Below are 22,440 nucleotides of genomic sequence, written 5' to 3' on the forward strand. Positions count from 1 at the left end.
GTGGTACTGAGGATTCAAACCCAGAGCTTCATGCATGCTAGGCAAGCACTTTACCACTAATTCACATTCTCAGACCTTTTTCTGTGTAAAGATACAAGTTTCATGGATTTTCCTGTCTAGGCTAGCTTTGAACTATGTTTAGATTTCAGCTGTCTGAGTAGCTAGGATTATAAGTGTGAGCCTTTTGCTAACAACTGAAGTGTTTGGCTTTCTTATTCTTGTATAGTTTCCAAGGTTCACCTGCATGGTGGGCTACTTTGTAGCATCAGTGGCTAGAGCTACTTTGGAGCATTTTTTTATCCAGCTAGTCAGGAGGCCCCAGGCCAGGTAGTGCTCTGATGTTAAAATTATTTAACAGGTCCATACTCCCATCTCCTGCCTAGCTAGTATTGTCAATTTCTCAGGACTTAAAGTATCCACTCATCCTTGAAAAGGCTCTACTCCAGAAGTTATGAAAGACTCTTTTTTTTTTTTTTTAGTTGTGCAGCTTAAACTGGGCTTGGGCACTGTCCCTGAGCTCTTTTTTGCTCTATGTTTGCACCCTACCACTTTGAACCACAGCTTCAGTTCTGGTTTTTGAGTGGTTAATTGGAGATAAGAGTCTCTGCTTGGGCTGGCTTTATACTTCAATCCTCAGATCTCAGCCTCTTGAGTAGGATTACAGGTGTTAGCCACTGGTACTGGGCTCTTCATATTATTTATAGTGAAATTTTGTGGAAGACAGTGATAGGGCAGAGCTTGGATATTTAGAACATGTTTTCTTTGGGGACATTTTCTAGGCTTTAGAGCTGGCTATGCTGACTTTATTTGTGGGCTTAGTATCTTAAAGATAGGTGGAGAATGCCAAATGTTTAACAGCTTGCCCCTTAGAAATGTTTTCTGAAGCTTTAATCTGGATACTAAGGATCACTACAGTCCTCCAGAGAGGAGTCGAGGTGCAGGGAAAACCTGAATGTCAATGTTCTAAATATAGCAATCCAAGATTTGCAATCATTGTAAGGCCTTTGGAGAGCCATAACTTTCAGAATCTTCAGAATAAAAGACTTATTGATTAATTAACGTTAAAAGTGACCCTAGTAGCCACCCACAGTGGCTTCCCTGTTTCTACATTAACTCCGGGGCGACGAGGAGACCCGGTTCTCCTAACTTTTTCAGAATGTTCTTCGCACAGAAAGTAGATGTGGAAGGCTGTACTGGGCCTAGTGGGCGGTGCCGAGGTGCTCTGGCCACGACTGGAGGCGGGCTCTCTTTGCCTACGGACCAATCACGGCGCGCCTCTCGTCTGGTCGGACGCCAATTAGTGGTTGCCATAGCTGCGGGAGTTGGCTTGGCAAGATGGCGGCGGCAGGGCGGCGGCACGCGCCGCCTTCTCCCTTGTGAGGCCGCGCTTTTCCTGCGGCCCGCGCGCGGTTGGCAGCATGGGTCTCCCGCCGCCGTCCGCTCTCCTGCCGGGACTCCTCCTGCTGCAGGGCGTCCTGAGGCCGCTGCGGGGTGACCTGGGTGCGTGGGGCGGGGCGCGGACCTGCGGGGTCTGGTGTGGGCCGACCTCGAAGCTGCCACCGCTAACCCTGCTGATCCCCTTCCTCCCGGTCAGTGTTCGTCCCCCCGGTCCTCCGGATGTCCAGCCCCGAGGTCAGCGTCTCCCTGGTGGGGGCCGGCGAGGAGGTGACGGTGTCCCTGGCTGAGCTGCCGGCGGAGGCGGGTAAAGATTCCGTCCTGGGAGGCTCAGGGCACTGGGGCTCCGGGTACCCCGGCCGGACCCTTGGACCCTGCTGCCCGCCTTCTTATCTCTTCTCAGGAGTGTTGCCACTTCCAGCTTGTAGCGAGCCGAGCAGGGTCACCGGAAACTGGAGTGTGACCGTGACCCCCCGGGGTGTGGTAAGAACCTAAGCAAAGTCCCTGCAGCGTCTATGGAGGCCCCTGCCTGGGGGTTCCTGCCATCCTCTCACTGTGCCTCAGTTTGTCTGTGTGTCTGTCTGTCTCGTGCTGGAGATTGACCCGGTGCTTTGTGCGTACTGGGCAAGTGATTAGAGCTGTAGGTTCCATGTCCAGAACTAGGGAATTTTGCTGTTCGTGTGACACCCATCCAGCCTTGGTTTCTTACTCTACATGCATTTCAAGGGGCTGTGAACTTGGGTGTGACATTCTGTGTATTTTTCCGTTGTTTTCTTTTTAATATAAAGGTGATGTACAGAGGGATTACAGTTACATAAGTCAGGTAAAGAGTTCCTTCCTTCCTTCCTAACTTCCTTCTTCCCTCCTAATTTCCTTCCTAACTTCCTTCCTTCCATCCTTTCTCCCTCTTTCCTTTTTTCTCTTTCTTTGTTCCTCCCTCCCTCCCTTCCTCCCTGCTTCCCTCCCTAGCTTCCTTCCTTCCTTCCTTCCTTCCTTCCTTCCTTCCTCCCTCCCTCCCTCTCTCCCTCCCTTCCTCTCCCTCCCTCCCTCCCTCCCCCCCCTCTTCCTTCCTTCCTTCCTTTCTTTTTTTCTTTCTGTCTTTCTTTCTTTTCTGCCAGTCCTCAGGGCCTGGGCACTGTCCCTGGCTTCTTTTTGCTCAAGGCTAGCACTCTACCACTTGAGCCACAGCACCACTTCTGTCTTTCCGTTTATGTGGTACTGAAGACATGAACCCAGCCAGGGCTTCATGCATGCTAGGCAAGCTCTATCACTAAGCCACATTCCCAGCCAAGAGTACATTTCATTTTGGACAATGTCACTCCTTCCCTGGCACTCTGTGTATTTTTGGTGCAAAGATCACCAGCTTTAGTCAAATAAATGAGCCTGGTACTAAAGAACAGTCCTTTATAACCATGGGTCTTGTTCAAGTCTGAGATTCTGTGTTGGAACACATAAGCTTGGAGAGATTGACTGTCCTATGTTAGTCAGTGTTCACTGAGTGCCTAGTACATGGGCAGCAACAATACTGGAGATGGAGGGATGTGGGTGCTAGCCTTTTTGTGCTGGTCTGGGGGCTTGAACTCTAGACCTTATGCTCTTGCTTAGGTTTCTCTGATCAAGGCTGGTGCTCTACTACTTGAACCACAGCTCCACTTCTGGCTTTTGAATGATTAATTGGAGATAATCTCTTAGATTTATCTTCCTGGCTAGCTTCACATCTGGGTCCTCAGAACTCAGCCTCCTGAGTAACTAGGATTATAGGCATAATCCAGTAGTGCCTGACATCACTGATCCTTTATTGGGAAGTTGATTTTCTATTAGTGGATAAAATAAAAAGAAGTGCTAGACAAATTGAGCTCTGTATTGTACCTACCCTTAGTGTTCTCTAAGGATTCAAATGCTCTTTTATGTGAAAGGAGCAGATTTAGGAATGGATTTGAAGAGGCTTCCAACATGTTCTTTGTTCTTAAAGGAACTAAGGATGGTCTATTACCTGTCCTCCTAAGTTGTAGATGCTGTTTGAGTCACTCTAAAAGCCCAGCAATAAGCCACATGTGAGTGGCTCATGCCTATAATCCTAGCTACTCCAGAAACTGAGGCCTGAGTATTATAGTTTGAAGCCAGCTCAGGCAGGAAAGTCCATGAGACTAATCTCCAATAAACAAGTGGTAGAATGCTAGTCTTGAACAAAAAAGCTAAGAGACAGCACCCAGGCCCTGAATTCATGCCCCAATACCAGTATAAAAAGTTTTTTTTTTTTTAAGTAAAAGAAGTCCAGCAATGATTTCCTTTCAGAATGTTCTGGAAGTGACTGTGGGCTTGAATGGCAGTCTGCAATGCTCCTCGAATGAGACCGATTCCTTCTCCGACATGCCATGTCTTCTCCAGACCCTCCTGGTCTCAGCATCTCACAATTCTTCCTGCTTAGCACATCTCCTCATCCAGGTGGAGATTTATGCCAACTCTTCTCTTGCCCACAATGTATCAGGCAAGTAAAGTCTATAAATACACTCTCGTCCAGCCTTATCTGTCTGTTCCCCATACATGCCTGAAGTTTGTTAAGCATGCTTGTCCTCATTGTTTGTTTGTTTGTTTTTGTGCCAGTCCTGGGGCTTGGACACAGGGCCTGAGCACTGCCCCTGGCTTCTTTTCGCTCAAGGCTAGCACTCTACCACTTGAGCTACAATGCCACTTCTGGCCATTTTCTATATATGTTGTGCTGGGGAATTGAACCCAGGGCTTCATGTCTACAAGGCAACCACTCTTGCCACTAGGCCATAATCCCAGCCCTTGTCCTCATCGTTGGCTGTCTTCTCTCCTCAAATATTAAGTTTTCTTTATGTACTGCTGTTGTATCTTTTTTTTTCCTTTCTGGTATTGGGGCTTGAACTCTGGACTTGGGTGCTATCCCTGAGCTCTTCTGCTCAAGGCTAGCGCTCTACCACTTGACCACAGCGCCATCTACAGTTTTATGGTGGTTAATTGTAGATAAGACTCAGATTTTCCTGCCAGGGCTGGCTTTAAACTGAACGCAATCCTCAGATCTCAGCCTCCTGGGTAGCTAGGATTACAGGCGTGAGCCACGGGTGCCTAATACTTTGAGTCTTTATATATTTGTTATTTTGAGATGGTTGTTTTGACCCTGAGAGGGTAAATTTGCACATAAGCAGCCAGAAATCCAACCTAGAAACCTCATGGGAGGACAGACAGGAGGTGGGAGTGTGATGGCAGGAGTTAAATGGTTGGATGGTATGGGGCACCTATAGACAGGTCAGATTTCTTTTGCTGTCATGCACAGTAAATTTTTTTTTTTTTTTTTTGGCCAGTCCTGGTGCTTGGACTCAGGGCCTGAGCACTGTCCCTGGCTTCTTCTTGCTCAAGACTAGCACTCTGCCACTTCAGCCACAGCGTCACTTCTGGCCATTTTCTGTATATGTGGTGCTGGGGAATCGAACCCAGGGCCTCATGTATACGAGGCAAGCACTCTTGCCATTAGGCCATATCCCCAGCTCCGCGCACAGTAAATGTTGAAATGCCCTGCTGTGGGCATGGGCTGGCATAAGCAGTTCCTAACATGCCTGCGTGGGAACTGACAACTTGTTCCATTCACCTTTGGAGTCCTGCTGTTTTTTGAGCTCTGTAGAGTATGGGGTCTGGTGCTCATCAGATGTTTCTATCAGACACCCTTGGAGCTGGTGGCAAGCAGAGCTGCTGTGTGGTTTTAAGCACCTCCACAGACTACCAAGGCCAGCCTCTGTTCTTTTTCCGGTAGAGCAGTTCTTTTTTTTTTTTGCGAGTCCTGGGACTTGGACTCAGGGTCTGAGCACTGTCCATGGCTTCCTTTTGTTCAAGGCTAGCACTCTACCACTTGAGCCACAGTGCCACTTTTGTCAGGAATTTCTGTTTATGTGCCAAGGAATCGAACCCAGGGCTTCATGTGTGCTAGGCAAGCATTCTACCACTAAGCGACATTCTCAGCCCAGCAGTTCGTTTTATCTGGCAAGTGATTGTGGGAAATTGAGAAGCATTACCTTATCTTGAAGCTGAAGCACTGTGTACCAAATCCTTGTTCAAGATGAGAAGAGTCCAGAAACCTGCAAGAAAAGTTGAAGAATTTGAATTTTTTTCACTTTCTTGATGGTAATATTTTCTTGGGGGGGTAGTACTGGAATTTGAACTCATGGTCTTGTGTTTTCTAGGCAAGTGCTCTACCACTTGAACCACACTTCCAGTGTGGCATTTCTGCTGGTTAATTGGAGATGCGATGTCACAGGTTTTTCTGCCCAGGATAGTTTTGAACTTTGATGCTTAGAGCTCAGCTTCCTGAGTAGCTTGGATTACAGATATGTGCCTTTTGTTTTGCTTTGAATGTCCAGATGTGAAGATGTTTGGTCAGATCATTACCTAGATGAATTTTTTCTGCTGGGTGTATTTTTCAGAGAACATGACTGTCATTCCTAACCAGATGTATCAGCCCCTGGGTTCTTGTCCTTGCAACTTACTGGCCGGGGCCTGTGACATTCGCTGCTGCTGTGACCAGGTACGTTCCACCTTTGCATGGGTCTACCACATGTTCTTACCTACACTGTTTTCACTTTGGGGCTGTTGTCAACAGTGCTGCTATGGGGCTTAGGTTTCTGGTGCATGGGCTTTTCAGTCTCATGGTGTACACCTGGACATGGAAGCCCTGGGTGATGGGCTGATATTTCACCTTCAGCTCTTCTCCAGCTGCCTTCTAAAGCATTTTATAGCCCTTTCAGCAATTCCCATGGGCTGCACTTTTTCCATATCTTTGCCATCACTTACCTGTCTTATTTTTCCCCCCCCGAGGTACTAGGATTAAATTTAGGACCTTGTACTTGCTAGGCAGGTGCTCTACTACTTGAGCCATGACCCAGCCCCTACAGGTCTTTTTTAATGATTGCCACTCTAGCTGGTGAGAAGTGAGGTTTCATTGAGATTGTGGCTTCTACTCTAGTGGCGGATACAGACATCCCTTTATGTGCAGATGGGCTATTTGTATGTCTTCATGGAGAAAAGTCTGTTCAGGTTCCTCACGTGTCAATGTTTATCACAGATATTCCTCAAAGCCCTCATCAGATATAGGATGTGAGAAGGCCTCTCCCTTGTGTCCCAGTCCACCTTCTTGTTGATGACTGTGAAGTACACAAGTTTCCTAATTTGAGGAGATCTCATTTATCTAAGTTCTCTTCCGCTTGTGTTTCTGGGCTCATATCAAAGAAATTGTGGCCTAGTCTTTGGTCTACTATGTATGTATGTGTGTGTGTGTGTGTGTGTATGTGTGCGCGCACGCACGCACACATACCCATACCCATATACATTTGTGCCAGTACTAGGTCTTGAACTTGACTTCACACACTAACTTGGATTTTTCACTCAAGACTGGTGCTCTACCACTTGAGCCACAGCTCCATTTCCAGCTTTTTGGTGGTTACTTGCAGATAAGAGTCACATAGACTTTCCTGCCCAGGCTGTCTTCAAACTTTGATCCTCCGATCTCAGCCTCCTCAATAGGTAGGATCACAGGTGTGAGCCACCAGTGTTTGACATCAGCTTTCAGTTGAAACTGATCTTGTTAAAAGGAGGCTGGGGTGGGCTGGGAATATGGTCTAGTGGCAAGAGTGCTTGACTCGTATATATGAGGCCCTGAGTTCGATTCCCCAGCACCACATATATAGAAAACGGCCAGAAGTGGTGCTGTGGCTCAAGTGGCAGAGTGCTAGCCTTGAGCAAAGAGAAGCCAGGGACAGTGCTCAGGCCCTGAGTTCAAGCTCAAGGACTGGCAAAAAAAAAAAAAAAAAAGGAGGCTGGGAATGTGGCTTCGCGGCAGAATGCTTGCCTAGCATGCATGAAGCCCTGGGTTCAATTCTTCAGCACCACATAAACAGAAAAATCTGGAACTAGTGCTATGGCCCAAGTGATAGAGTGTTAGTCTTGAGCCTAAAGAAGCCAGGGACAGTGCTCAGGCCCTGAGTTCAAGCCTCAGGACTGGCAAAAAAAAAAAAGAAAAAAGCATATGTGTTATTCTCTACCTCAGTTGAGAAGCCAGGAATAAGGCTGAGGATATGAATGCTTGGGCCCAGTGGCTTCTTGGTCACATTAACTGGGTCATGATTAATCCAGTGAGGTCATATGTGGATGTCACTGAGGCTTTTCTGGGCTAAGGACCTGATGGGTGATGGCAGTGAAAGGCGCTTTTGCCCTGCGGTGGCCCATGGAGGTGTCTTTTGATTTTTGTGAGTGCATCTTATGTCCTTTGTCCTGCTGATTCTCTTGAAGGCCTGAAGCTCATGTGTGGAGCCACATCAGGAGCTAAGGAAATTTGAGAGTTGTTCACTGCTCATGAGCACGGCTCTTTGGGAGGGACTGCTAGGCTGCATACTGCTGGCTGGAATTGGCTCGTGTGGGCACTGGTGTCCTCATGTCCTGTGCCTGCTTTCAGGAATGCTCCGACCAGTTGCAAGAGCTGTTCAGGCCATCCTGCTTCTCAGGCGTATTCGGGGGAGATGTGAGCCCTCTGTTTGACCAGCTCTGCTCTGTGGGGACCACTCGCCCTGTCCCTGACTGGTTTCCCCTCCTGTGTGTGCAGTCATCCCTGGCCAACTCACCCTTCCTTGGCCACTTCTACCACGGAGCCACGTGAGTGGGAAGAGCCTCATTCCTCACACCATGGGCCATGTCCAGTGGCCCTGAACTCGGGACACATTTTCCTCAGCATCTTAAGGAGTTTTATGCAGGCTTCAGTATTTTTTTTTTCTTTTTCTTTATTCTCCATCATAGGGCGTGAACTCAAGGCCTGGTGCTGCTCTTTTGCTCAAGGCTAGCGCTCTACAACTTTGATCTTGGGCCACATTGTCACTTCCACTTTTCTGGTGGTTTATTTGAGATAAGAGTCTCACAGATTTTCCTGCCTGGGCCAGCTTTGAACTACGATCCTCAGATCTCAGCCTCCTGAGTAGCTAGGATTACAGGTGTGAGCCACCAGCACCTTTTTTTTCTTTAGTGTTGGAAAAAAATCAAGCCTCAGAAAATGAGCTAATTGCAGCTAGAGCCAAAAGCTTCTATTTTAGGGTTCCTGCCATAACTGGGATAATGCTACTTCAGGGTTCCTGTTTTAGTGGTAGCACATTAGCTGAAGTGCATGCATGAATCTTAGTGAGTGCAGGAGACCTTGAGTTCAAGTCCTGTACACATGCATGCACCACACACACACACAAGAACTTGGAGGGAGGGGGTCTCCACAGATGCTAGCTGGAGGCATTAGTGATGGTTTTTCTCATGGATCTGCAGTTACCCTAGACGGGACCCAGCCTTTGAATTCTACCTTCAGCCTGGCTTCAAAGACTTGTCTCATCTCGGTTACAGACAGGGAGATCCAATTATGACCGTGAAGAAGACATATTTTACTGTTCCTCAGGTATGAACTGCCATTGTAACATTTTATTTGCCCCTTCCTGCTTTGAATTTAACACATCACACTCTTGGAAATCTCCCCCTCAGTATTTCCTTACTTTTCCCCTGTGGATTTTCCAGGGACTTAACTACTAATTCTCAGAATGAGCTTGTTGCCTCTAAATTTCTATGGGAGTAATGATTAATCTTCATCTCTGACAATTTAGGAGTCAATTTCTATTAAGGTAGAGGATAGCATTTTATGTAACATTACAGAATTTGGAATTTTAGAGTTATAAAGTTTTATAGGGAACTGTAATTTTTTTCTCATTTGTCAGTCTTGGGGCTTGAACTCAGGGCCTGAGACAGTCTCTTAGTTTCTTTTCCTCAAGGCTAGCGCTCGACCACTTGAGCCACAGCAGCATTTCTGGTTTTCTCTATTTATGTAGTACTGGGGAATTGAACCTAGGGCTTTGTGCATGAAAGGCAAGCACACTACCACTAAGTTATACTCCCAGTTGAACCTTGATTTTTTTCAGTTTAGTGTTATTAGGAAATAATTTGTGAAAAGAAAGCAAACCATACCAGGCCACTGGTGGCTCACACTTATAATCCTAGCTTCTCAGAAGGCTGAGATTTGAGGATTGTGGTTCAAACCAGCTTGGGAAATAAAGTCTGTGAGACTCTTATCTCCAGTTAATCACCAGAAAACCAGAAGTGGTAGAGTACTAGCCTTGAGCAAAAAAAGAGCTCAGGGACAGCACCCAAAACCTGAGATCAACCCCACAACTGGCAAAAAAAACCCAAACCCCAAAACATGAGACACCAAGCCATTGCTATTCACTTGAATCCAATTTTATGGTATTTAAAAGGCATGGGAAGGGCTGGGAATATGGCCTAGTGGTAAAAGTGCTTGTCTCGTATACATGAAGCCCTGGGTTCGATTCCTCAGTACCACATATATAGAAAATGGCCAGAAGTGGCGCTGTGACTCAAGTGGCAGAGTGCTAGCCTTGAGCAAAGAGAAGCCAGGGACAGTGCTCAGGCCCTGAGTCCAAGGCCCAGGACTGGCAAAAAAAAAAAAAAAAAAAAAAAAAAAGGCATGGGAGCTGAGTGCAGTGGCTCATGTCTGTAATCTTAGGTACATGGGAGGGCAAGGTCAGGAGGATCATGTTTTCAGGCTAGTCCGGTCAGAAAAGTTTGTGGAAACTCCATATCAGTGGAAGACACTGGGCTTGATGGTGCATCATACCCGTAATCCTAGTTATGGAGAAGCCCTAAAATAGGAGGGTCACAGTCTAGTCATATGCCAGAATATGAGATGCTGTCTCCAAAAATAACCAGTGCCAAACAGGGCTGGAGGTGTGACTTACTAGTAGAACACCAACTGCTTTAGGTCTTGAATTCAAAGTATTGCCAAAGCAACTCTCCAAACAAAGACAAAATAAGCTAGAGGCTGGGGTGGTAAATTAGGGTTAGAGTATACACTCTAGGGTGTGTAGAGTCCTAGGTTCAATCCTTAGCATAAAAAAATGTGGTTCTGATGAAGGAGAAAAAAATGAATAATATGGTCTTCACAAAGCAAAGTGGGGCAAGGCAAGACATGGTCCTTGCTTTTATTCTTAAATTTATTCATTTTCTGTTTTTTTTTTTTTTTTTTTTGCCAGTCCTGGGCCTTGGACTCAGGGCCTGAGCACTGTCCTTGGCTTCTTCCCGCTCAAGGCTAGCACTCTGCCACTTGAGCCACAGCGCCGCTTCTGGCCGTTTTCCGTATATGTGGTGCTGGGGAATCGAACCTAGGGCCTCGTGTATCCGAGGCAGGCACTCTTGCCGCTAGGCTATATCCCCAGCCCCTGTTTGTTTTTTTATTCAGGGTCTTGTTCTATAGATCAGGCCTGGAAATTGACTATCTTCCCACCCCAGCCTCCTAACTACTGGGATTTTAGGCCTAAGCTACCACATAGCCATTCCTTTGTGCTTTTTAGTTTGTTTTTTTTAGTTTTTTTTTTTTTTTGCCAGTCCTGGGCCTTGGACTCAGGGCCTGAGCACTGTCCCTGGCTTCTTTTTGCTCAAGGCTAGCACTCTGCCACTTGAGCCGCAGCGCCACTTCTGGCCATTTTCTGTATATGTGGTGCTGGGGAATCGAACCCAGGGCCTCATGTATATGAGGCAGGCACTCTTGCCACTAGGCCATATCCCCAGCCCCCTCCTTTGTGCTTTTTAAATACTGCTGGGAAGGTCTGGGAATGTGGCTTAGTGATAGAGTGCTGGCCTAGCATACATGAAGCCCTGGGTTTGATTCCTCAGTACCACACACAGAAAAACCTGTATATGAGCTGTGGCTCAAGGGGTAGTGTTAGCCTTGAGCAAAAGAAGCTCAGGGATGGTACTCAAGCCCTGAGTTCAAGCCCCAGTACTGGAAAAGAAATACTGTGAGGAGTAGAGGCCTCATCCCCAGTACATCCAGATCTTGGCTGGTGAACAGATGAGATGTTGGCTAGTCTTGTGGAACAGCAGCAGGCAGCATGTGAAGAGGTGCTGCTGCTGGGATTGTGCTCAGTGTGTCTTTCTGGCGCAGGTGTCCCTGGTAGGCCAGTGTCTGCGGGACGCCCCAGTGGCCTTCCTTCAGAACTTTGCTACTGAGTGTGCTACTGATTTGGAGACGTACCAGGAGCCAGACAGCATCATGAATGTGGAGATAAAGAGCGGGGTAATGGGAGGTATGTAATATTTGTTTGAAGAAAGAACAGACTGAGTGTGAATATAAACTGTGATATAAATCACTTTTTTTTTTTTGGTTTTACATTTCTGTGTTGGTACAGGAGATTGAACTTAAGGCCTGAGCCCTCTCCCTGAGCCTTTTTGCTCAAGGCTGGCATTCTACCCCGTCAGCCACAACTTCGCTTCCAGCTTTTTGGTGGTAAATTGGAGAGAAGAGTTTTATAGACGTTTCTGCTTGGGCTGGCTTCAAATTGGGATCCCTAGATTTCATTGTCCTGAATAGCTAGGGTTATAGGTGTGAGCCACTGGCGTTTGGCTCTATAAATCACTTCTACTGGAAAATATTAGCATTTTTGTTTGGAGAGGAGTACATCTGATGAGGTGCTCTCCCGTAGGAACTTTCACGTCAGTTATAAATGATGCTCAGAGTGGAGGTACTTAGCCATGGCTGGCTCTCGGGGTAGGTGCAGCTCCCACTCATCTTGCTCAGCTTTGCTTTGAGTACTGAGATATGACAGCATCAGACTGTGAGTGCTGTGGAAGTTCACCTGGGTCCCTTTTCAGGCACAATCACCCCAATGGTGATCTACGAGGAAGCTGCTGGCCTGGACACCTTCATCACCAGCACAGGTAGGTAGCATCCCTTCATGTCAGCTGTCATGTAGTCCCAGCATGAAACAGTATATTGTGCAGGTGACCTTGAACTCCTGGACTCGCCATCCTGTGGAGTAGCTGGGAGCACAGGCATGCCCACCACACCCTGCTTAACATACATTTTTATTAAGCATTTAGAGCAGTCCCTTGGGTGGGAAAGGCTCCCACCAGCACAGCTCATACACAGGTTTTTCTGTGTGTGGTACTGAGGAATCAAACCCAGGGCTTCATGTATGCTAGGCCAGCACTCTACCACTAAGCCACATTCCCAGACCTTCCCAGCAGTATTTAAAAAGCACAAAGGAAAGGCTATGTGGTAGCTTAGGCCTAAAATCCCAGTAGTTAGGAGGCTGGGGTGGAAAGATAGTCAATTTCCAGGCCTGATCTATAGAACAAGACCCTGAATCAAAAAACAAACAGAAAATGAATAAATTTAAGAATAAAAGCAAGGACCATGTCTTGCCTTGCCTCACTTTGCTTTGTGAAGACCATATTATTCATTTTTTTCTCCTTCATCAGAACCACATTTTTTTATGTCACCCTTGTTTCAGTGCCTCTGTGACCTAGGCTGCTCTGTCAAGGCCTAGATCTAGAGAGGGGCCAGCGCCCCTCCCAGTCTCCAGCTCCAGGAGCCTTTTCTTGAGTGCTTGTCAGGGAGGCAAAGAGTTACTTAGGACTGGGCATTCTAATTTCTTGCTTTGCTTGGTAGTTAAACTTTGTAGTAGTGATGCACCAAGTAAGTAGCGTGGCATGTCTGCCGTCACCTGGACTTGTGTTTCCTATGATAGAGGAGTTTTTGTATTCCTTTTTAGTGTGATGTAAATGTACACCACACCTGTGATTGCATCAGACTTTAGAAGCGTTCCCCATGGTACTCGGGAGCCCTGTGTGTGGAGCTGATATGGGGGACCTTCCATCTGGCGCCCATTTCCTCCGCTGTGTTGTATGTGCTGTGAGCAGTTACTGGGTACAGGAGTGGAAGGAAAGGGATGGGGAGATCCCGGGTGCTGCCATGTGGTGGAGGAGAAGATAGGGAAGGCTGACTTGGGAGGCCCGGGGGAGCTCCCCCTTGTGTTAGATATCTGAGGAATAGACTTTAGTCCCAAGAGAAGCTTTAACTTCTGAGTGAATGCTTTCATTTTCAGAAACATTTTTAAGCAGTGGCTCAGCCCCCAGAAAAGTGAACGTGGAAGAGCATTACACTTTCAGATGGCACAACAACACCATCAGCGGGATCAGTGTCCGCATCCTTAGGGCAAAGATCCATGCCCACCAGAAAGGTAATACACTTTCAGTTCACAGAACCTTTTCCCCTTTCCAGATTCTCCACAGTTAAGCCACTGGGTGCCAGTGGCTCACGCCTGTAATCCAAGCTACTCAAGATACTCAAAGTAGATCTGTCTCTACTTTGATTTATTTCTAGGGATAATGACACAGAGATTTACAGTGAAGTTTTTAAGCCATGACAGCAGTAATGAAAAGGAATTGTCTGGAAATCCAGGTAAGACACACCCAGAAGTGTCTTCTACAGACTGTGTAGAGCCCTCCTGGCCTTGTTTGTGGCTAGAGGGTCTCTCTCCACTTGAACTGTTACTTTATTCCCTTTCAGGATTCTGTCTTCTTTTATGGATAGCTACCATAATGTAAATTCTTTCTCTTTGGCCACTGGTGTTTGGAAAGAGATAGCATATATTTGGAGTGTTGGTAAAATTAGCTTCTTAAGAGATAACAACCTTGTGCGGCCCCTGTGTGGCCTGGCACTGACTCTGCTTCTCTCTTATCAGATTTCATTTCTGAGCTGTATTTTCAATGACACAAATGTCCTGGGCAGTTAAAAATGAAGCAAGCTGAGTAGAGGTAGCCACCTTCTCTCCAGGGCTGTGTGTGGAGCTCTGGCACCTGTTCTTCATTCCACCTGCCTCTTTCATGGAGTGACGGCGGCAGTGAATGAGAATCTTCCCTCACTGTGTTTGTCCAGGTTACCAGCGTGGCAAGCCTCTGCGAGTCCTCAATACCAATAGGGTGAACAATGTCACAGCTTTACATCTTTGGCATTCAGGTAACCTGCTTCAGTCATGTGATTAGCCCTGGGTGAGCTAGGGTTACAAGTGTTCTCTTGCCAGGTGCTGATAGCTCATACCTGTAATTCTGGCCACTCTAGAGGCAGAGATCTATGGATAATGGTTCGAAGCCACCCTGGGCAGGAAAATCTGTGAAACTCCTTATCTCCAATTAACCAGCAAAAAGCTATAAGAGGAGGTGTTGCTCAAGTGGTAGAGCACCAGCCTTGAGCAAAAAAAAGCCAGGCAAAGAACAAGGTCCTGAATTTTCAAGGCCCAGTTCACACACACACACACACACACAAAATGAAGTACTTTCCTATTTTTAGTCTACTAATGTAATGGATCAGTGTCAAGCTTGGTCAGGTGGCAAGGGGGCTTTTTATTTCTGTGAGGAATGTTGGCGTTGCTGGGACCTGAAGTGCTGATTGTTCGTAAGAGTCAAGTAGTCAAAGAGATTGGCTGAGGCTGAGCAAATACCATTCTGGATAGAGAACCATGTGTCACTGAAATCTTACATACCAGCCAAGGCATACACTTGGGAGTTCCAAATAAATACAGGTGATGCCCCAGAATTCTGATCCTGAGAGGCCTCCACTCAGTTTGGAAAAGATGAGTCATAGTCATCTCAGATATTATTATTTTAATTTTTTTCTGGTCTTAGGGCTTGAACTCAGGGCCTGGGCTCTGTCCCTGAGCCTCTCTGTGCCCTGTGCACTCTACCACTTGAGCACTACTTCTGGCCTTTTCTGAGTAGTTTATTGGAGATAAGAATCTCATAGACTTTCCTGCTCTGGCTGGCTCCAAACCGCCGTGATCCTCAGATCTCAGCCTCCTGAGTAGCTAGGATTACAGGCATGAGCCATCAGTGCCTGGCAATAATGTCAGTTTTTAAAAACTGGACACTTTGTTTTTACCGTTTTCTCTGTTTTTCAGGAAAAACTTTGGAGTAAGATTTTATTTTTATGTAGGAAGCCTATAATAGGCTCATGTTTTTCTCTTATAGCTGGACGAGGCCTGTGTACATCAGCAGCCCTCACCCCCATTTTATTTGGAGAAGATGTCCTGTCCGGGTGCCTTCTAGAAGTTTCCATGCAGGAAAACTGTACTCAGCTCAGGTGAGCTTTTCTTTTTCTGTGATCCCAGCAACTACTGAAGCCTAAAGTAGATGGATCATGCCCCAGATGCACATCTAGATGGGAAGCAAGACGCTGGCCTAAAAAACAAATAGTAACAAATCCTCTGTATTTCAACCTCCTGAGTAGCTGGCACCCAGCTGTTCTGAATGTTGTTTTTGTTTGTTTTGTTTATGGTGCTGGTACTGGGGCTTGGACACTATCCACTGGGACCCATCTGAGGAAGTTTTCAATAGAGAAAAAACTTTGATTTATGCTGATAGTTCTTTTTCCCTCCCCCCTGCCCTTTTTTTTTTTTTTTTTTTTTTGTGGGTCGTGGGGCTTGAACTCTGGGCCTGGGTGCTGTCCCTGAGCTCTTGAGCTCAAGGCTAGCACTCTACCACTTGAGCCACAGCTCCACTTCCAGTTTTCTGGTGGTTAATTGGAGATAAGAGTCTCCTGGACTTGCCCAGGCTGGCTTTGAACCAGATCCTCAAATCTTAGCCACCTGAGTAGCTAGGATTACAGGTGTGAGCCACCAACACCTGGCCTTCCTGCCTGCCTGCCTGCCTGCCTGCCTGCCTGCCTGCCTGCCTGCCTGCCTTCCTTCCTTTCATCCCTACCCCACCCCCTCTTTTTCTTTCTTTTTTTTGTGCTAGTCCTGGGGCTGGAACTCAGAGCCTGGGTGCTGTCCCTGAGCTTCTCTTGCACAAGGCAGCACTCTCCCACTTTGAGCCACAGCTCCACTTCCAGTTTTCTGGTGGCTAATTGGAGATAACAGTCTCACCGATTTTCCTGCCCAGGCTGTTTTCAAACCCAGAACCTCAGGTCTCAGCCTTCTGGGTAACTAGGATTACAGACATGAGCCTCTAGAGCCTGCCATTCTTTTTGCCCATCTTGGGGCGTGAACTCAGGGCTTGAGCACTGTCCCTGGCTTCCTTTTGTTCAAGACTAGCACTCTACCACTTGAGCCACAGTGCCACTTCCAGCTTTTTCTGTTAATGTGGTGCTGAGGAATTGAACCCAGGGCTTCGTCCATGCTAGGAAAGCACTCTACCACTGAGCCACATTCCCAGTCCTGTGCCAAACATTCTGATAGTTCATGAATATGTGTTAGAAAAGAACTTGGAGACAACTCACTAGTTATTAGGTCAGCAAAATTTAATTAGAGAGAGGCAGGGAAAATGGACACACACCAAATTGAGTGTGGGTGTGGATGGGAGCCTAGTGGTAGCAATATTTAGCTAAAATAGGTTAGGTAATTTAGCCTCATCCTTTCCCCAGGAAAGTCTTTCATTTTAGGTATCTGGGAAGTTTTGATTATTTTGTTGTTGAATGTCCTGTTTGTCATCCAAACTTGAAGGCATTAAACCTGGGGAAATTTTGTCAACTAAAGGTCTTATGATATGGGTGATTGTACGTTCCTTGTAACTTTTTGTTTCTGTCTTTGTGACAGTCCTGGGGCTTGAACCTGGGACTTGGGTGCTGTCCCTGGGCATTTTTGTTCAAGATTAGCACTCTACCACTTGAGTCACAGCTCCACTTATAGCTTCTTTGATGGTTAATTAGAGGTAGCTAAGAGTCTCATGGATTTTCTTGCCCAAGCTGGCTTCCTACCGTGATACTCAGATCTTAGTCTTCTGAGCTAGGATTATGGGCTTGAGCCACCAGCTCCTGTCTTGTTCCTTTTAACATTTTGCAAACATTCTTTTTTTTGTTGTTGTTGTTTTTGGTCATTTGTGGGGCTTGAACTCGGGGCCTGGGCACTGTCCCTAAGTTCTTTTCTTCAAGGCAAGTGCTCTACCACTTTGATTCATGATGCTACTTCTAGTTTTATGGTGGTTAATTGGAGATAAGAGTCTCACAGACTTTCTTTCCTGCTTGGGCTGGCTTTGAACTGTGATTCTCAGATCTCAGCCTCCTGAGTAGCCACCAGCACCTGACATAAACATTCTTTTGATCAGGAATTCCACCATATCAGCCTGAATTCCCAAGGATCATTACTTATTTGGGGCATGGTCAGAGGAATTCTTCTTCTACCATACACCATAGTTTAAGAGGGAGAGTAAGTCCATACTGTAAAAGTTATCTGTCCTCAGTTCTAACACATGCCTGGTTGCTAAGCCACCTGTCCTTATTGTAGCTTCCTTCCTGGAGGGCTCAGTGCCATCTTAATCTGCACTCAGTTCTATAGCTCTAAGTTCTGACTAGATATTTATATTCCTTTTACTATTGGGTCACTTCAGTTCATGAGCTTAAGCTTGATGACTTGGTAAGTGACCTGACCTCCTCACCCTGAGTTTTATGACCATGGAGAGGAGTCTGGGAAGCACATGGAATTCATGTAAGTTGCCAGCACTAAAGCTCAAATCAAAGGTTGCTGTGCTGTGTCAAATCCATAGAACAGCCTGTGGCCAGCCTGGGAGACCGACCACTCACAAGACATGGGGCTCAGGGTCAAGTCCTAGAAGAAAGGATTTCCGAACAGAGCGTGTTGACCGTGGGCTCAGAATTGCCTTCCTCTCTTTCAGGGAGGATGTTATTGAAAGACTTGACTCATTAATACAAGCAACTCACGTTGCTGTGAGAGGGAGCTCTGATCACAACGACCTGAGTGACGGCTGGTTGGACATCATACGTAAGTGTGAAGCGCCTGACTTGTTGCCATGCCTATCACCTGCCATGGGGCTTTGGGGCTGGATATGGAGGTCTTTTTTTTTTTTTTGCTTCATGCCCATTTGTATATAGGGGTCACCTCTCCAGGCAGAAAGGTCTTCATGTCCGTCACCTTGTTTTCCTCATGTCTTTAGGTTTTTAGAAGGAAATGATGTTGCAGTGGTACAGTTGTTTGACGATGCTCAGTGTTGGCAGTGCCCTCCCTTTGTGTTGCAGCTTTGGGATGGCAGGAAGATGGGCATTGGAAAGTTGCTAGAAAATGACGCTCTATAAGTGAAGGAAGCCAGACAGATGTGACTGCACACTGGGTGGCTCCTTTCACATGCAGTGTCTGCATGAGACAGAAAGCCTGGAGTGGCTGCCCAGAAGTGGGGGGGAGGGGCTGCTGTGGGCATAGTGAGGGAGCATTGTGTAAACACAAGTTTGGCTTATCAGCACCTGCAGATGCCCTGTGTACTGCAAGGGGTCATAGTTGTGGAGTGACAGAGTCCATTATTGATGAAAGCCTCATGTGTGCGACTGTTATAGAATATTATTGGTGTGTGTGTGTGTGTGTGTGTGTGTGTGTGTGTGTCTGTGTCTGTGTCTGTGTCTGTGTCTGTATCTGTATGTGTGCTCCAGTCCTGGGGTTTGAACTCAGGTCCTCATGTTATGCATGACATGGTAAGAAATCCAGTAGTAGGCTGGGAATGTGGCTTAGTGGTAGAGTGCTTGCCTAGCATGCATGAAGTCCTGAGTTTGATTCCTCAGTACCATATTAAACAGAAAAAGCTGGAAGTGGCACTGTGGCTCAAGTGGTAGAGTGCCACTTTTAGCAATAGAAGTTCAGGGATAGTGCGCAAGCCTTGAGTTCAAGCCGCACAACTGGCAAAAAAAAATAAAAATCCAGTAGTAAACATTCTTTCAGAAAAGCACGACTTATGTTTCCATAGGTATCGATGCCCCTGGCTCGCCTGTAAACAGCACAAGTGGCATTTGCCTGGACATTCCCACCCACCTCTACATCCGGGTCCTGGTGGCCAATGCAGGCACTGTGGAAGGGCTGGCTCAGCAGGAGGTGGTGGGCGTTGAGACAAGGTGTGCTCCCCATCCCAGTGAGGGTTGTCAGGAACAGGGGATGCTCAGTCAGAGTGCAACTAGTAGCGATATGATTCTGTGTCAGCTACATTAGTTTATTTACTTACTTTATTTTATAGTTTTTTATTTTTTGTTGGTCTTAGGGCTTGAACTCAGGACCTGGGCCCTGTCACTGAGCTCTTCTGCTCAGGGCTAGCACTCTGCCACTTTGAGCCACAGCTCCACTTCCAGTTTCTGGTGGTCAATTGGAGATAAGTCTCACAGGCTTTTCTGCCATATGTTACCATATGTCTCCTGAGCTGCGTGCAAGTATACCTCAATATACAGTGGTGATAACTTGCCCTCCATCGGCATTGGCTACAGGATCCTACTAAATAAAATGAACATGTTTGAGGTTGGAGGAGCCACATACAATGCATTCATGATTTGTGCTTTCCATGTGGTCAAGGAGCTTTCTGTCTTAATCATTGCTTGGCTCCTCCTCCCTCTGCTTGGCTCCCTTGTCAGGGAAGTCACCTCAAGAGATGGAAAGACAAGGCTAACAATTCCCCACTTAGAGCTACTTAGCCAAATCCAGTGGAATGAGAAACTGCTTCCTCAAAAAAGATAGGGGCAGGGCTGGGGATATGGCCTAGTGGCAAGAGTGCTTGCCTCGAATACATGAAGCCCTAGGTTCGATTCCCCAGTACCACATATACAGAAAACGGCCAGAAGTGGCGCTGTGGCTCAAGTGGCAGAGTGCTAGCCTTGAGCAAAAAGAAGCCAGGGACAGTGCTCAGGCCCTGAGTCCAAGGCCCAGGACTGGCAAAAAAAAAAAAAAAAAAAGATAGGAGCAGTGTTTGAGTTTGGATCATGTGCTCCTTGCTGAACCAATCACTGTGGCTGGGGCAACAGACAACTCTGATTGGCCAGGCTTAGAGGATGGACTACTAAACTTAGATTCAGTCTGGGGCTGGAGCTGAGAATGGGGAGTGGTAGTTTCCCAAGGAAAAGCTGTAGTGCTGTTATTAGAAAAGAAGGGACGCTGAAGAGACAGACTACTTCATAGTATTGTTCTGGTTTTGGTGCTGCTGGGGATGGAATGCAGAGCCTGGCACAGGTGAGGTAGCCTGAGGTACCACTGAGCCAGGTACAGTGTAACGCACTGTTGTGAGGCCTGTAGGAGATGGGAACAGAGCTCCTTGGCTCTGGGCTCAGATTGCAGCCTGCCCTCAATGCAGAGTTTGCTGCAGTTCTTATTGTACTGTGTGAGACACACAGCTGCCAAGACAAGTGCCCTTGAAAAGCCAGTGTAGCTGTGAGACAGGTTTGTGAGGGTCCATTCCATTTGTCTCTCTCGTATGTCCTCTTCTATGCTACAAAGGTTGCTGGCTGCCCTGAGCAGACGAGAAATGAATGGTGTCTCAGTTACCTACAGGATCTTTCTTCCTAGGTTCTCCACGGTGAACTGGCAGTACCAGTGTGGACTTATCTGCGAGGATAAGGCCAGCCTGCTTCCCCTCAGTGCAGCAGTGCAGTTCATTCAAATACCTGCACAGTTGCCCCGCCCCTTGACAAGGTAATTTAGTGACCCACCTAATTGACACAAGAAATGGAAAAACCTATATTTGAAAAGAGGAAGGTTATTCCTTTAGTCAATCTTTTATACTTTTACTTATAGTTGTTGAAGCCTTGTACAATGTTTTGTAGATTCCAGATCAATTTTACAGAGTATGACTGTAACAGAAACGATGTGTGCTGGCCACAACTTCTGTATCCACTGACACGGTATTATCAAGGTAAGGGAAAACTTCTGGAGTGTTGATCAGTTCTATTATGCAATATAAACAATTTTAACAATTTAATGTAATATGTAAATGTCAAAGGAAGGTGAAAATATATAGAAAAATTTAACAAGAAAAAAAAAGTCCTGATTCCAACGTCCTTAGAAATGGTCACAATGAATGGCTTAGTTATTTCTACACTATTTTTGGAAAAGTCCAGAGTATTGTTACTAGTCTTTGACTGTCTTGCAGGGGAGCCGCATTCCCAGCGTGTGGCCAAGGGCTTAATGCTGGCCTGGTTCCTCATGCTTGCCGTGTTGCTCAGCAAGCCCTGGGCTAGAATCTACTGGCTGGGTGCCCCATGGCTCCCTGCCTACAAGTCCTCCTAATGGCTTGAACTTGTGCAGCCGTGGCTTCTCTGGTCATCCTTACCTCCTTGGGACATCTTAATAAACAAAATATCTTTTGTGGAAAATTCTTTTCAAGTGTTGTGTGAATTTAATTCGTTTCTGTTATCTAGATGTTCAAAACAATGTGTAAATCACTCTTAAAAGATTTAGCTCATCACAAATGACTAAAGTCTTTGTGGTTTACTTACACCAGAGTTAACCTTTTCTATAAGGTTTTTTTTTTTTTTTTTTTGCCAGTCCTGGGGCTTGAACTCTGGGCCTGGGTGCTGTTCCTGAGCCTCTTGGTGCTCAAGGCTAGTATTGCTTTACACATAAGCTACAGTGCCACTTGTACCTATTTCGGAGTAGTTTATTGGAGATAAGAGTCATGGACTTTTCTGCTTGGGCTGGCTTCAAACTGCAATCCTCATATTTCAGCCTCTTAAGTAGCTAGGATTATAGGCATGAACCACTGGCGCTGGGCTTCAGATGGGTTTTTTACACCACCTTTAAACCTAATTCTGAAAAGTGATTTTTTTCTTTTGTTTTGATTGAGCTCCTAATGACTCTGGACATCCCAGCACACATAAAATTCATTATTGCCTTGTCACTGTTTACTGCAGAGGTCCTGCAACACAGAGTTTTAAAGTTTCCTTCCAATCTAAAGTTTTTTCTTTTTTTTGTGGTCCTCGGGTTTGATTGAACTAGGGGCCCCTCACTTGAGCCACACTCCCTGTCGTGTGTGTGTGTGTGTGTGTGTGTGCGCGCTCATGTGCAGGTGTTCATCTTGGATTTTATTAGGAATGCAGTGAGAAAAGCCACAGATTTTATTTATTTATTTTGTTGTTTGTGGGGCTTAAACTCTGGGCCTGGTCGCTGACCCTGAGGCTCTTCAGGTCAATAGTAGCACTTACCCCTTTGAGCCACAGCTCTACTTCTGGTTTTCTGGCGGGTTAATTGGAGATAAGAGTCTCACAGACTTTCCTGCCCCGGCTGGCTTTGAACCATTGTCCTCAGATCTCAGCCTCCTGAGTAGCTAGGATTATAGGCGTGAGCCACCGGTGCCAGGCAAAAACCCAAAAATTTAGCTAAGCACAATCATGTCAGATGTCTGTGACTGTCAAGGAGGTCACTTGGTGGCGTCCTTGAGGGAATGTGAGGAGTCTGTCGCCTTCGG

At 46.5% G+C, this 22,440-nt stretch overlaps 1 protein-coding gene across 1 annotated transcript; it reads left to right on the forward strand.

Annotated features, from left to right (window-relative positions):
• Positions 1-1,331: 1,331 nt before the first annotated feature.
• Positions 1,332-21,354, forward strand: Tctn2 (tectonic family member 2). Its single transcript, XM_048343112.1, has 18 exons — positions 1,332-1,500; positions 1,595-1,702; positions 1,799-1,878; positions 3,691-3,883; positions 5,835-5,935; positions 7,859-8,055; positions 8,707-8,833; positions 11,387-11,528; positions 12,094-12,159; positions 13,329-13,463; positions 13,607-13,684; positions 14,162-14,242; positions 15,250-15,361; positions 17,890-17,996; positions 18,967-19,111; positions 20,544-20,669; positions 20,801-20,889; positions 21,127-21,354. Exons 1-18 carry the CDS (start codon positions 1,419-1,421, stop codon positions 21,261-21,263), a joined length of 2,106 nt encoding a protein of 701 aa, XP_048199069.1. The 5' UTR covers positions 1,332-1,418; the 3' UTR covers positions 21,264-21,354.
• The last annotated feature ends 1,086 nt before the right edge of the window (positions 21,355-22,440 follow it).

The sequence above is a fragment of the Perognathus longimembris genome, chromosome 3 (genome assembly GCF_023159225.1).
Source record: "Perognathus longimembris pacificus isolate PPM17 chromosome 3, ASM2315922v1, whole genome shotgun sequence".
Classification (NCBI taxonomy): domain Eukaryota; kingdom Metazoa; phylum Chordata; class Mammalia; order Rodentia; family Heteromyidae; genus Perognathus; species Perognathus longimembris.

Excerpts from the sequence above, each read along its gene's own strand:
- Tctn2 (XM_048343112.1), top strand. The coding sequence starts at position 1,419 with ATGGGTCTCCCGCCGCCGTCCGCTCTCCTGCCGGGACTCCTCCTGCTG. Across the intron at positions 1,879-3,690 it reads CCGTGACCCCCCGGGGTGTG|AATGTTCTGGAAGTGACTGT; the intron begins GTAAGAACCTAA and ends ATTTCCTTTCAG. Across the intron at positions 20,670-20,800 it reads TTGCCCCGCCCCTTGACAAG|ATTCCAGATCAATTTTACAG; the intron begins GTAATTTAGTGA and ends AATGTTTTGTAG.